The 13,343-nt window shown below is 40.1% G+C and overlaps 1 protein-coding gene across 1 annotated transcript in view; it reads right to left on the bottom strand.

The window, feature by feature from the left end:
* Nucleotides 1-11,278, bottom strand: part of tacr3a (tachykinin receptor 3a) — a 36,027-nt gene extending 24,749 nt beyond the window's left edge. Inside the window, exons 1-2 of the mRNA XM_020643859.3 lie at nt 10,372-11,278; nt 1,826-2,014 (exon numbers count right to left, since the gene is read on the bottom strand). Of these exons, the coding sequence (XP_020499515.2) occupies nt 1,826-2,014; nt 10,372-10,739 (557 nt within the window). The 5' untranslated portion in view covers nt 10,740-11,278. The remainder of the gene's footprint in view (nt 1-1,825; nt 2,015-10,371) is intronic.
* Between the last annotated feature and the right edge of the window lie 2,065 nt (nt 11,279-13,343).

Genomic DNA, 13,343 nt, shown 5'->3' with positions numbered 1-13,343 from the left:
TTTCAGGTGTCAGGTTCAAGCACAGCAGCAAAGTCCCAGTAGAGGGGAGGTCGGGGTGGATGAATGGGTCAACAAAATATAGAATGTAAGCACAGGAGACAGCTGCTCACTTTCTGTCAATAGTAGATTGTGTTTTGTCAAGGCCCCAATTTAACCCAAATACTTGTGTGTAGTATTTTAACCACAACAACAAAAGACACCATATTGAATGCTTCTAAACCAAACAGAAACAGGAAGAACACACTCAGGTATGTGATTCTTCATGCCTGGTGTATCATCTGCTTTAAAGGCTTTATATGCAATTTTTTGATCCAGCAGATGTCGCCCTTGAGCACCAGCATGAAACCATGCTAACCGTGTTAGCATGCTAATGCTAGCGATCTTTATTATGCTCGTATCTTCACACTGCGTGTAAATTTACCCAAAATGACCGTGATCTAAAAATCCTTACATGACATTCAATTAAGCAGTGAGTACAGTATGTTGTTCTTCTTTTCTCTAGTCCCGCAATTAAACAACTTTTATACGCGAGGGGGTGAGCTAGCCGCCCGTCCCGCCGTTGTAAACAAGCTGAAGATAGGACTCGGAAAACTCGGAAAGCATTTAAGACAGTGGGACTCGGGTGTTACATCCATTGTAGACAGTCATGACTCACAGAGTTATTTTCAGAGGATATACTTGATTTCTATTACATTTAAGTGTGAAAAATCACATATAAAGCCTTTAAAATTAGCAATAATGAGGCACTGTTATCCTAACAGACAGGAAAAGAGTAGGACCCTTTAATCCTCCATCCATTACAAGCACATATCGCTTTAGAAAGTAGGAACATCCTGGGTAATAATTTTTTAGAATAGTTTTCATGTTTCTGCAGTATTAGCCTTTGCTCCATTTATCCAGTTAATCAAAGTTTGACTCTTTGTCTTCTCATTTCTGTAGTGATGTCGTTTTTTTACATCACAGTCTTTAGCTAATCAGAACTTAACGTGGTTGAATGTCTGCCTCTAGAGCACTATCCTATTCCCTCATTGTATTCCTTAAATCTGCCCTGGAGAGTCCACTTCTGGCCATATGTAGTCTGAATGGCTTTTTTAAAATATATGTCTCACTGACTGAATGACTACAGTTCCTCAGGTATGTTCAATCAGAGTCAGGATTGGCTTTACTGGCCAGTTGTGTTTGTGCACACAAGGAATATGACTCCGGTTAACTTTGCACTATAGGTACAAATATTAAAGGTCACATATTATGCAAAATAAACTTTAATTCCATCCTCTTCATCCATTGCCTGCTCTACTTTTCAGAAAATGTGTGCTAGAACAGGCCGTTTAACGTTTTTACCTTCATGACATCACAAAGGGCAGTAACCCCTCCCCCAGGGGGGGTGACACTCCAATAGCTAGGTGTTATTCACCCTCTGAGTCTGATTTCTCACCCATAACTGAACTGAACTGAAAACAATAGGGCATGGTGCAAGAAAGCCTGAGCCTCCCAAGCCCTTCTAGAGGGGTGTGGCCAGGCACAGCTCATTTGCATTTAAAGGTATAGACACAGAAACAGCCTGTTCTGAGCTGGTGGCTGGCGCACTGCAGTAGTGTTAAGCATCTGAGGAGAAAGTACAATTTAAGAGCAATTCACTCGCTCTTGAGTTATCACTCTTGAGTTTATTTTCACAACACACTGGATCCCATAGCACCCTTTCTACTCTTTAAAATTTAACAAGATGGTCCTGCTGATCCGATAAGATTTGACTCAGCTACCCCGCCTGGTTTCAAATGACATCAAAGTCTTTTTCTCAAATAAGTTACAAAATGTTTCTTCTCACATGAAAGAGTCGTCTGCCATGCGGGGCCAGGCCACGTAGCAGAGGGTCCTGTGTTTCAGCGTTCGGATGGTGGAGAAGTAGCAGAGAGGGAAGGCCAGAACCACGGCCAGACTCCAGATACACACGATGACTCCTGTGGTGGCCTTCGCCGACAGACGAGGCTTCAGGGGATGGATGATGGCCATGTACCTGCAGGTCAGAGGTGAGCAGGTTACAAAGACATAGTTGTGTTTTAAAACCTTGACAACATATTTCATTACTGAGTGATGTGTTGATTCTGAACTTACTCAACCAGGAACTCTCTTGCAATGCATGAATTTGATTGATTAAATTTATTTCAGACATATCAAATAAAATCAGACATATCAAAAATACAAAACAAAATGAAAAGCACGAAAATACAATAAACAAAAAACAATGTTCAAATTATTTCACAAAAAAAGAAAAAGAAAAAGAAAATTACATATATTCAATTGATATGCCTGAAAAGGAGTAGGAAGAAGTATAAAACGTATTTAATCCTACCCCTTTTCCACAGCTCAATAATTAATATTTATTAAATTAAATTCCTGTGTTCCTTATAAGCTATCTATTTACAATTTGCATTACTATTATTACTATTATTTATATATATTTTTTCCTTCTTAAAGCTCACCCTCATCCCTGTACCTTTTGAAAATCATTGCATTGTACATTTTTTTTAAACTGGATCATGTTTGGACAATGCTTTAGCTCCGTGCTCATACCATTCCACAGTTTCACAACACCAATTGAAATGCATTGACTTTTTAAAGTCGTGCGAACAGTTAGCATCTTAAAATATAACTTTTCCCTCAAATGATAACCCCCCTCTCTGTCAAAAAAAAAAGTTTTTGAATATTACCTGGTAGCAGTTTGTTTCTTGCTTTGAACATGATTTGTGCCACTTGATAGTCAACTAGGTCAATGAACTTTATAGTACGGGAATGTAAAAACAGGAGGTTGGTGTGATCATAATATCCTGCTTTATTGATTGTTCTTATGGCTCACTTTTGAAGTGTGACTAGTGGTAGCAGTGAGCTTTTGTAAGTGGTCCCCCAGACCTCCACACAGTAATTTAAATAAGGTAAGATCATTGAACAGTAGAGAATATGCAATGATTTGTGATCCAATATATGCTTTGCTTTACAGAGGACTGAGATGCTACATGACAGTTTAGATTTAACATGTTTTATGTGAGGTTTCCAGCAGAGCTTGTGGTCTATTGTCACACCCAGGAATTTAGTTACATAGACTCTTTCAATATTAACACCATCTATCTTAACATTTACATCATTATTTAAAGTACAATTTCCAAACAACATGATTTTTGTTTTGCTTAAATTCAATGAGAATTTATTATTGTCAAACCACCTTTTTAATTTGCTCATTTCAGATGTAATTAACCCCAGAAGCTGCTGCAAATCCTCTCCCGTACAAAAAATATTTGTGTCATCTGCAAATAACACAAATTGTAGAATATTTGAGGTTTTACATATATCATTTATATAGAGAATAAAAAGAATTGGGCCCAACACTGACCCCTGGGGGACACCACAAGCAATGTCCAAACAAGATGACGTGTATTCACCCAACTTCACAAATTGTTGCCTGTTATGTAGATAGCTCCTCAGCCAGTTTAATACAACCCCCCTGATACCATACCGTTCTAATTTATGAATTAATCTGTCGTGATTTATTGTATCAAATGCTTTTTTGAGATCAATAAAAACACTAGCTGCATAATTCTTTTGGTCCAGGGAATTTGTGATTTTTTTCAATTAGCTCAATGACTGCTAATGAGGTGGATCTGTTGGGTCTGAATCCATATTGGCTGTCAGTTAGTAAGTTGTGTTTATTGATAAATTTGTTTAGTCTGTCAGCAAAGAGTTTTTCTAAGATTTTTTAAAATTGAGGAAGCAGTGAAACAGGTCTGTAGTTTGTGAAGTGGTGTTTGTCTCCAGTTTTGATTGACTTTTGCAATTTTCATTTTTCTTGGGAATTTACCAGTTTTAAATGATAAGTTACAGATGCTCGTTAGTGGTTTTGCAATTCCCTGAATGACCTGTTTAACTATTCTCATGTCAATGTCATTATAGTCAGTAGAAGTTTTGTTTTTACATTTATGAACAATCTCTATAATTTCACTCTTTTCCACTGCTGTTAGAAACATTGATTTTGGATTAATGTCTATGAAATCATAATTCTTGTCGTCAGATCTCACAGAAACAGGGATTTTTTCAGCCAGTATTGGTCCAACATTTACAAAATAATTATTGAAGCCATTAACTGCAATATCCATATTATCAATAGTCATATCATTATCAATAAAGTCATGTGGATATTTAACTTGTCTAGAACCATTTCCAATAACATTATTTAATATATTCCATAAACCTTTACTATTGTTTTTATTTTTATCTAATAATTTGCTGTAATATTCTTTCTTACTATTTCTCATAATATTAGTTAGCTTATTTTTATATTTCTTATATTTATTTTCTGCATCTTTGGTTCTAAGTTTAATGAATTCTTTATATAGTGTATTTTTCTTTTTGCAGGCATTTTGTAATCCCTTAGTTATCCATTGACTATCTGAACATTTAAATTTCATTTTGATTTCTTTTATTGGACAATGTTTATCATACAACAACTTAAATACCCCTAAGAATCTTTCATAAGCTCTGTCTATGTTTTCTTCTTTATATAATATTTCCCAATTTTGATTTATTAATTCATTTTTTAAAGCATTCATTGACTCTTCTGTCCGTACTCTTCTGTACTTGACTGTACGCTCCTGTTTTTCCCTCTTGTAGTTGTTATTGAAAACTATAAACACTGGCAGATGGTCACTGATGTCATTGATCATTAATCCACTTATTGTATTATTGTCTATAACGTTTGTAAATATGTTGTCAATCAATGTGGCACAGTGAGATGTAATCCTGCTGGGTCTGGTGATTTTTGGATAGAGGCTTAGACTGTACATTGTATTGATAAAGTCTTCAGTTGGTTTGTGGTTATTGGGATTAAGCAGATCTATATTAAAATCCCCACAGATGAACATGACCTTTTGATTAGATATTGTGAACATTTATTCCACCCATTCTTTGAATATATCAATATTGGAACCCGGTGCTCTATAAATACAGCTAACAATTACGTTCTTCTTTTTTTCCATGCAGATTTCAACAGTTAAACATTCTAATAAATTTTCGATTGCAGTTGTCATTCCATCTACCACCTTGCAATTAAGGTTTTTGTCCACATACACAGCCACACCTCCTCCAGGCTTGTTCTCTCTGTTCTTGTAGTTCAGTTCATAGCCATCTAATTCAAAGTCCACACCCTTTTCAGGGTTGATCCAAGTTTCTGATATTGCAATTATGTTAAATGGTTGTGCAAATTGACGTAAATATTCCTTAATGTTGTGGAAGTTTGCATACAGACTTCTGCTGTTAAAATGAATGTTTGATAGTTTTTGATCTGCCTTAATGGTCTTATTGTACTGTTCATCTGTGTAATAGCCGCAGTCGTCATTGATGTTTAAGAAGAAGTTATTTTCCGGGTCAATATTGTATTCCATGTCTTGTAAATTGTGCTCCGTGTATTCAAATGTTTTCAGTTCCAGATTCTCATTATCAGCAATCATTTGGGTTATAGGTACCGGCATAATGTCTCCAGATGTCGATGAATGATTTCCTTTAGAGTGTGTCAGGATTGTGTAGGTTTTTTACTCACTTGTGTTTCCAGTTCGGCCTCATTGAAACTTGTCCAGCTCCGCAATGTCTCTGATCACCATCACTTTGGCCTCCTCCGGTGTTCTGTTAAGCTTTATGAAGATTTTGCAGTTGGTGGTCCACGTGGATTGTATTTTATTTTGTTTCTTGATGAATCGTGCTTGCCTGGCTATATCTGCGTTTCGTTTTGTTAAGTGTTCATTGATGTAGACGTCCGTCCCCTTCAGCTGCCTGTCTTGTTTCAGTAGTGCAATTTTGTGTTTACGGTTCACGAACCTCATTATTATGGCCGGTTTGTCGGTGTTGTTTTTGCAGGACAGAGGATGACGAGCCTCGATGGTGTTACAGTCAAAGTCGATTCCCTTTGACTGTAGGAATGCTGCCACTTGTTGCTCCGCGGACTCGGAGACTGCCTCTGGTTCGCCGTCACGGTCAGCGGTCACTGCTCGTGCATACGACCGGGGTTTTATTTTGAGCCCCGATATAACAATATCGTTCAGTCTGGTGTATTGCTCCAGGTTGGCCACTCTGCTCTCCAGGAACACGATCTTCTCCTCGTTCTCCAGCCTCAGCGCCTTAACCTCGGCCACCAGGTCCAGGATGGATTTCTGCTGCAGCCTGACAGCGGTAATCTCCACCGAGAGAAAGTCCAGCGACTTCTTAATGTCGTCGACTTCCTCCATCGCCGGTTGTTTTTTCGGTGGCATGGTGACTCTGGCTTGTTGCCAGCCGGCTTTGTCCACGTGCAAGCTAACCAAAGAGTGCCTTGGCCTGGCCTGGTGGAGCTGGCTGCTGGTTAGCCTGGGCCTGGCCTGGTGGAGCTGGCTGCTGGTTAGCCTTGGCCTGGCCTGGTGGAGCTGGCTGCTGGTTAGCCTGGGCCTGGCCTGGTGGAGCTGGCTGCTGGTTAGCCTGGGCCTGGCCTGGTGGAGCTGGCTGCTGGTTAGCCTGGGCCTGGCCTGTTCGATAATTTTTGTGGCGAGATTTCAGGAAAAAGTCAAAACTCCTCCGGTTGTTGTTCGTGCTGTTTCCCGTGTTAGCGTGTGACGTCACTTCCACTTCCACAACGCTGCCAGGAAGGTTTTCCAAAAGAGAAATTGAACTTGATGTGTTTTTAGTTTGAGTTTTTCACTTTGATGAAGTTTTCCCCTGAACTTTTACTCCCACAGGATAAGGCATTAGCGTGAATATGTCTTGAGAGTTGTTCAACAATGCTGAGAGTAATTTAGCCTTCTTGAGCGGATGAATAAAAAGCGTTGGAAGAGGTGTTATTAAATAGTGAAGGAAGGGAAACATTGAAGAAGGGTATGGAAAGCAAAGGAACCCGTATGATTTAGAAAGAGACCTTACCTTTAAAAGCAAGAGTGATTCCTAACTTTCTTATCAAACTTTCACATCAAACATTTTTTATTTTCCTTAAGTGATATTAAACTTAATTTCTTCTGCAAGTCAGTCTGTAAGAGTCCAATTATACTGCAGTGTTTGATTTTCAGGGACATGATGGATGACTCACTTTAAAACGCTCGCTGTGATGAGATTTTGTTTGAACCGTACAGAGAACCACTCAGAAGTGGCAGGACATTAACCTGCTGAACATGAACTCAGCACACATTGCCACATGATTTTCAATTGCTTGTAAAAAAAAAAGGCTTTGAGTCGTTAATTCTATCTTCATAAGATAGTAAAGAACGGGGGCCCCTGTCCGTCCAATTCAGGGACTGCAACTCTCTTGAGGAACAAAGATGCCCCGGTCTATTCACCCGTAAATTACTTGGCATTTATTCTGAGTGTGTCCTGCGGTTTTTTAAGTGAACAGCGGGTTAGACATTCAATCAGGTTTGTGCCACAGCAGTCTGGAGATATTTGGGATCTCATGACCTCGTGCAAGGGTGGCGGATCTAACAGACTGAACAATAAGCATGATGAAACGGCAGAAACACTTGACTAATGTTAACAGGATTACACATCAAAGAACATCCACAGAGGCGTCGACATCGCCTGGACAAGATCACAGCACAACATGAATAAATCATTACATGTTTTGTAATTCAACCTTGGAGCCTGTTGTGCCTTAAGCACAACAGGCTTTTTTTTGTTTGGACAGTATATCTTTTTGAAGCCATGTCTTTATCACAGTCTGTCTGGTGTTTAACAAGTAAGAGATGACATCAGATGAGACTCCCTGCTGCAGAAGTCAGACATTATGCAAACAGATGAATGTGAAGTGTTGACTTAATTTCTTAAGAGGAGAGGAGTACGTTGAATGTTTCAGCTTAAGTCCACCCTGTCTTCAGAAAGTCGAAAATACTGTAGGTTACACCTACAACAGAAGCTGAAATGGTACCCAGCCATGCAGAATGTTCTGCTACTACAAAGTTCAGGTTTTCAAGAATACACCTCTGAAATGTCTGATTCACCATTCTAACATTACTATTTTTAAAGAAACAAACTGCAGCACACTGCACAAGTCTCTGTCAGCATTTCTAGAGACAATTTTGTCTCCTGAGAGAGGTTCCAACAGACATCAAATATGAATTATCCAGAGGAACAAGAGCATGTTCTCTGGGAAGAAGGTCTGTTATTATGCCAGATTTTAAAGAAGTAATCTTTCAAGGCATAAAGGGACAATTCCATTAACCTATAAGCATACAGGTAGAGGCACAAATCTCAGAGGTGGACTTCAGAAACAAAACTGAGAATAAATTGAATTGGAAAACAGCACTTGTAATTCAGCTGGAGGTGCTTCTACCGCTACGGTTCTCCCTACACAGAACATTAAAATGTATATATGTGCACATCACTTCAGGTGAGGAACTAATAATGTGGCTACATTCCTCAAGGCACGAGCCTTCAACACTAGAAAATAAAGGATGCGAGGAATGGGGAGGAAAAGTGACCAGCCTGATTATCATGAAGGGGCTTTAAAAGCTTTGCCAGTTACCTTTCACACAGCAATCTGCATTTATTTAGCTGCAGTGCCTGAGGAAACACGCCTGGCAGCACAAAGAGTGAACAGGAAGGACAAACTCACAGAGGATCACGAACTGTGGCCTTGTGCCATTTCAAGACATCAGAACGGAGACAGCGCAGCATATTAGGGTTAGGAAAAGCATGACCCGAGGTTACATCTGCATCAAGTAGATCGAGCCAATGTTCTCTTTCTCAGAACACAGATGACACAGAGTCAAATAGATGCTGCAAAACCAAGTGTACATATGCATGGAAAAAGCTGTGGAGAAGATTTAAAGAGTAAAAAAGAGCAGGGACTCAGGAAATACAGTGTGCATTTTGTGTGTTAAAGAGGATAACTGGAGGAGGAAAACACCTCGCACAGTATCACAACACATATATGATGGATGTGTGTGCATGCTGAGTCTACAGGCTCTCTGTTTTCATTATGTTCAGTCTGTGACTGCCCCCCTCATCAGTCTAATCCCTTTATTCCAACATTAGGACGTTGGACGGTCCACTGATCGGTATCAAAGCCCGGCTGATAGTGATGACTGCATCATCACATTACTGGAAAAGCACAGAAGCGAGCGTGAGGAGAAAGACAGAAGAGAAAAGAAAGAAACAGGTGTTAAGCAGCAGAAGAAAGAAATGATGTGATCACAGGTGGCAAAATAAAGAGTGAAGAGAACATGAGAGAAAGTGAAAATTAAAAATAGACGTGTGGTGTGTGTGAGATGGCAGTCACCCTGCCGGGAAACTGTGAGACTTTCCTGTATAATAATGCACGTCACAAACAAGTGATTAGCCTCTCCTCCTCTGAGAGCAAAAATAAATATATCTCAGCAGGGGGCAACTAAAGCCTAATGAGATAATGTAAGAACAAAGCCCACATGATCACTTCCATCTACATCAAACTGATGTGGACTGCGTACAAGTCATTTTCAGAGCTGCTCCATCATGAGGTTTTATTGCCAATCTACTCCAAATGGCGAGCAGTTCTTCTTCAAAGCTCCCGCGAGGAACTTCCAATTTCATGTGCTGTCGATATAGCTGCCCTCAGAGGACAAAGATCATCTTTTCCTTTACATGTTAAAAGTAGAAATCCCTAACAGAAGATCCTGCTGTCTTTGAACAGTTCCAATGTGTCACTCGCTGTAAATCGGGTTTGTGTCATTTTAATCACATTGTCTGACACCTACCCTACTGACGAAAAAAAAATAGCTACAGTATATAGATATCATAAATCTTATTTCTGATGCTCTTGTTTGCTTATGTAGATACAAAAGAAGAATAACTCTTAATTTCAGTCTGTTTCATAGCAAGTTTAAACTCCTTACAGGAACTTTAAGCAGTACAACACACTGATTTGAGTTATTGTATTGAGGCTGTGTTTCGTTTTGGTTTGAAGACAAAAAATGATTTCCACCCAGAGACAAAACAACTGGAATCACTTGATATAATAGTGTTTGGAAGACAGGATTTTTACGAGTAAAGACTGAAATATCAATCTTAACATCGGATATTTAATTACTGCTTTGATTGTATAGCTGCCTTTTTTCAGTTCCTGCTATAATTACATTTATAAATCAGTGGCCCTAACACAATGTCTCCATTTTCTTCAGTACTCAAATAAGGTTGTTTCACATTCATACAAATACAAGCAAGATTCCCTCATATAGTCGCACTTAAGTCATTGCACTTTTAATAAAGGGAAATTCTTTTTACCCACATATATATACTATATAGGCTAACTGATAACCTGCAGAGAAAGGGGACTGGGGGGGGGGGTGAGTGGGGAGGATTTACTAGCATTGTTCTGGCAACATTTCATAAGCCCACCTGTCCACAGCTATCGCAGTCATGGAGTAGATGCTCGCAAACACCGATGTCACGGGGAAGAAGTTGTGGAATTTGCAGTACGCCTCCCCGAAGTACCACTCCCCATGTGTAGCGTAGATAAAGTTTATCAAAGTATTAAACGCCGCCATGGACGCGTCCGAAAACGCCAGGTTCAGGAGGAAGAAGTTCGTCACAGTCCTCATGCGCTTATGAGCGAGGATGATCCATATCACGATGAGGTTTCCAAACACCGCCACAGCCAGCACCACGCTGTAGGCGACGGACCAGAGAGCCACGCGCCACGGCGGCTGCACAAACTGGTTGGTGTAGTTTCCCGTTATGTTGGATCCGTTATGTGGAGCTGCCATCCTCTTCTCCTTATCTCCCAAAATGTGAAAAGATGTTTGGCAGTTTTAACGAATCGGGTCTATCTACTGAGCAACAAAGCTGTAATTATAGGAGAGGATGTGCGTGTTATGCACCATAGCGCGCGACTTAAACACAACACCATTCCTCAAGACGCATTTACTTTACAGATTTCTGCAGGTTAATCCTACAATCACACCACAATAACAAAAAAAAACACAGTCAAACACAAGCTGAATCTGTGCATGGAACAAGTATCCTCAGCGCCTGTTGAATGTGGGTGTGAGCGTTCAGCCTCTCCTCTCAGGCAGGTCTCCGTGCGCACTCAGTGACGCGCAAGTGGCCCACATGGTGGAAAAAAAAAAAAAAAGATTGATGGATAGTCGTGGCTGCTGTTTTACACTGCATGGACAACAGACGGGGCAGGCTGTGTCTCCCCTCGGTATGTAATTAGTCAGCATTGCGTGTCTTTATCTTCAAATGATACAGCAGGAGATGGAGTAGTAAAAACAGGATATTGAAATGTTACAATGGCGCACTTCTTTTCAGCCCGTAGATGTGCAGTCCACAATTGACACAGTTCACTGCCCTCTACTTTTGTTCAGTTTTCCACCACTCAAATGACTTGTTACCCACAGTTTTTTTTTTTTTTTTTTTTAAGGTGGATTGGCCTCTCTGCCTTAATGCTTCTATTTTTAAGGTTCTAAATTACCCTCACTCTGCAGCGGAGAGAATAGAAATGTACAATGCTGTGTGCTGTGACTCTCCCCTTTCCTGTCACATCAGCATTCACAACTATCAGGGTGAAGTCCCCTGCAGACATCCAGCTGTTCACATCAGATAAACCTCCTTCATCTGCCTGCAGAGCCTTTAGTGTAAGTCTCTACTTGAATACATTTACATGTCACCCACGGCTAATCGACTTTAGTTAGTCTGGTAAAGCTTTCTAGCAGATGCATATTTATTCAGTGATTAAGCTCCTTTAAATGAAACACGATATGAATATAATTGTTTTGGGAAGATCCAGTCCTCCTGTGAAATTCCATAAAAACCTTGGGTTTTATTTTTTATCAGTGCTTGAAGATTTAAAAAAAGGAGTTGAACTGAATACTGAATCAGCATACTGTGATACTGCATATGCAATACTGCATTTCAATATTAGAGAGAAGTCTTAGACACTGCGGATGAATGCAGACACTGCTGTCTGTTTAGCTCTCAATTTTGGTGCCATGCATATGCATTGAACTGTGGCACGACACAACAAGGGCACTATGTTGTTCCCCTTTAGACTCCTGGAGTTAAGTCATTTAAAAAGAGATGTAAAATAGAATGCTGCAAAAGTTTTGCAAACAAAATGAGTCTGCAGCTTAAAAGAGCTTCACATTCTCATCTAAAACATTGTAGTGTTGTCCTCGTTGCACTTCATTATATCTTACAGTGGAGGTATGCATGAGTAATAGAGAGGGCTTTGTGTTGCAGGAACAGAACGTAAATTACCCATAATTAAGGAATCAGTGAATCATCAGAGGTGTTGTGAAAGTGATTGATGATGTATCGACTTAAAGGAAGGTAAACCAAGTATAAGATTAAGATTAACTTTTATTGATCCCTGCAAGGGGAAATTTCTGTTTTTACACTCCGTTAATCATGCAACTCACACATAGGCTGATATATACACACATGCACAAACAGGATCCTATGGAGATGCACTAATGGAGAGATGTCAGAGTGACGGAGCTGCCCACAGTGGGCGCTCTTGAGCTGGGGTGGGGAGGGAGTTTGGTGCCTCGCTCAAGGGCAATTTGGCAATGCTCAGGAAGTTATCTGGCACCTCTCCAGCTACCAGACCAACTTCGAGATTTGGTCCGCACCGGGACTTGAGCCGGCGACCGTCCGGTTCCCAGCCCAAGTCCCTACAGACTGAGCTACTGCCGCGCCGCCCCCGTATATCATGAGGTTTTGCAATCCTGCAATTTAAAATTCATGACACAGTCATTCTTCAAAAAGAATCTCCTTCAGTGATACGTTAATACAGACAAAAGTCTCATGATGGAGACTCGGTTTAATGATAAAAGATAATTGGCAGCAATCGGAATGAAGGTTACATATTCTCTCAATTTCAAACAACATATAAGAGAGAGGTCAGGATGTGAGGATTGTAAATCAGCTTCAGATTGAAGTCTACTGTGGCAGTTCATCTGGTGAGAACTCAAATTACAGCTGCATTTTCCTCAAATAGGGTCAGGCCGAAAGGTGAATGAGAAAAAAAAATTCGAATACAGAAAAAGCTGCAACCTCGGTCTATCGTATATAGAATTAACCACTAAGTAGAATACGTGCACCTCATATCCGTGGCTTTCTTTTCTGCTCTTTGATCGCTCTCAAAAACCCTCAAGGGGTGCTCCAGATGTCAATCTGACCTTTATTAAAGCCTATAGCGTGTGCAGCATTGTCACTGCGTTATTACTAGAATGATGCATATGGCAACGCATGCAGGGAGTAACCAATTGAAAGTTAGCTCCTCCCACATGGTTAATCCAGTTTGCAGAAATACTGTATGTTGTATAGAGGAATGCACTGAGTTTCATTTAAATTAATCTGTCAGG

Source organism: Labrus bergylta, chromosome 1, assembly GCF_963930695.1.
Source record: "Labrus bergylta chromosome 1, fLabBer1.1, whole genome shotgun sequence".
Lineage (NCBI taxonomy): Eukaryota > Metazoa > Chordata > Actinopteri > Labriformes > Labridae > Labrus > Labrus bergylta.
Note: the sequence above shows the minus strand (reverse complement) of the source record. Positions and strands in the feature narration are given on the sequence as shown.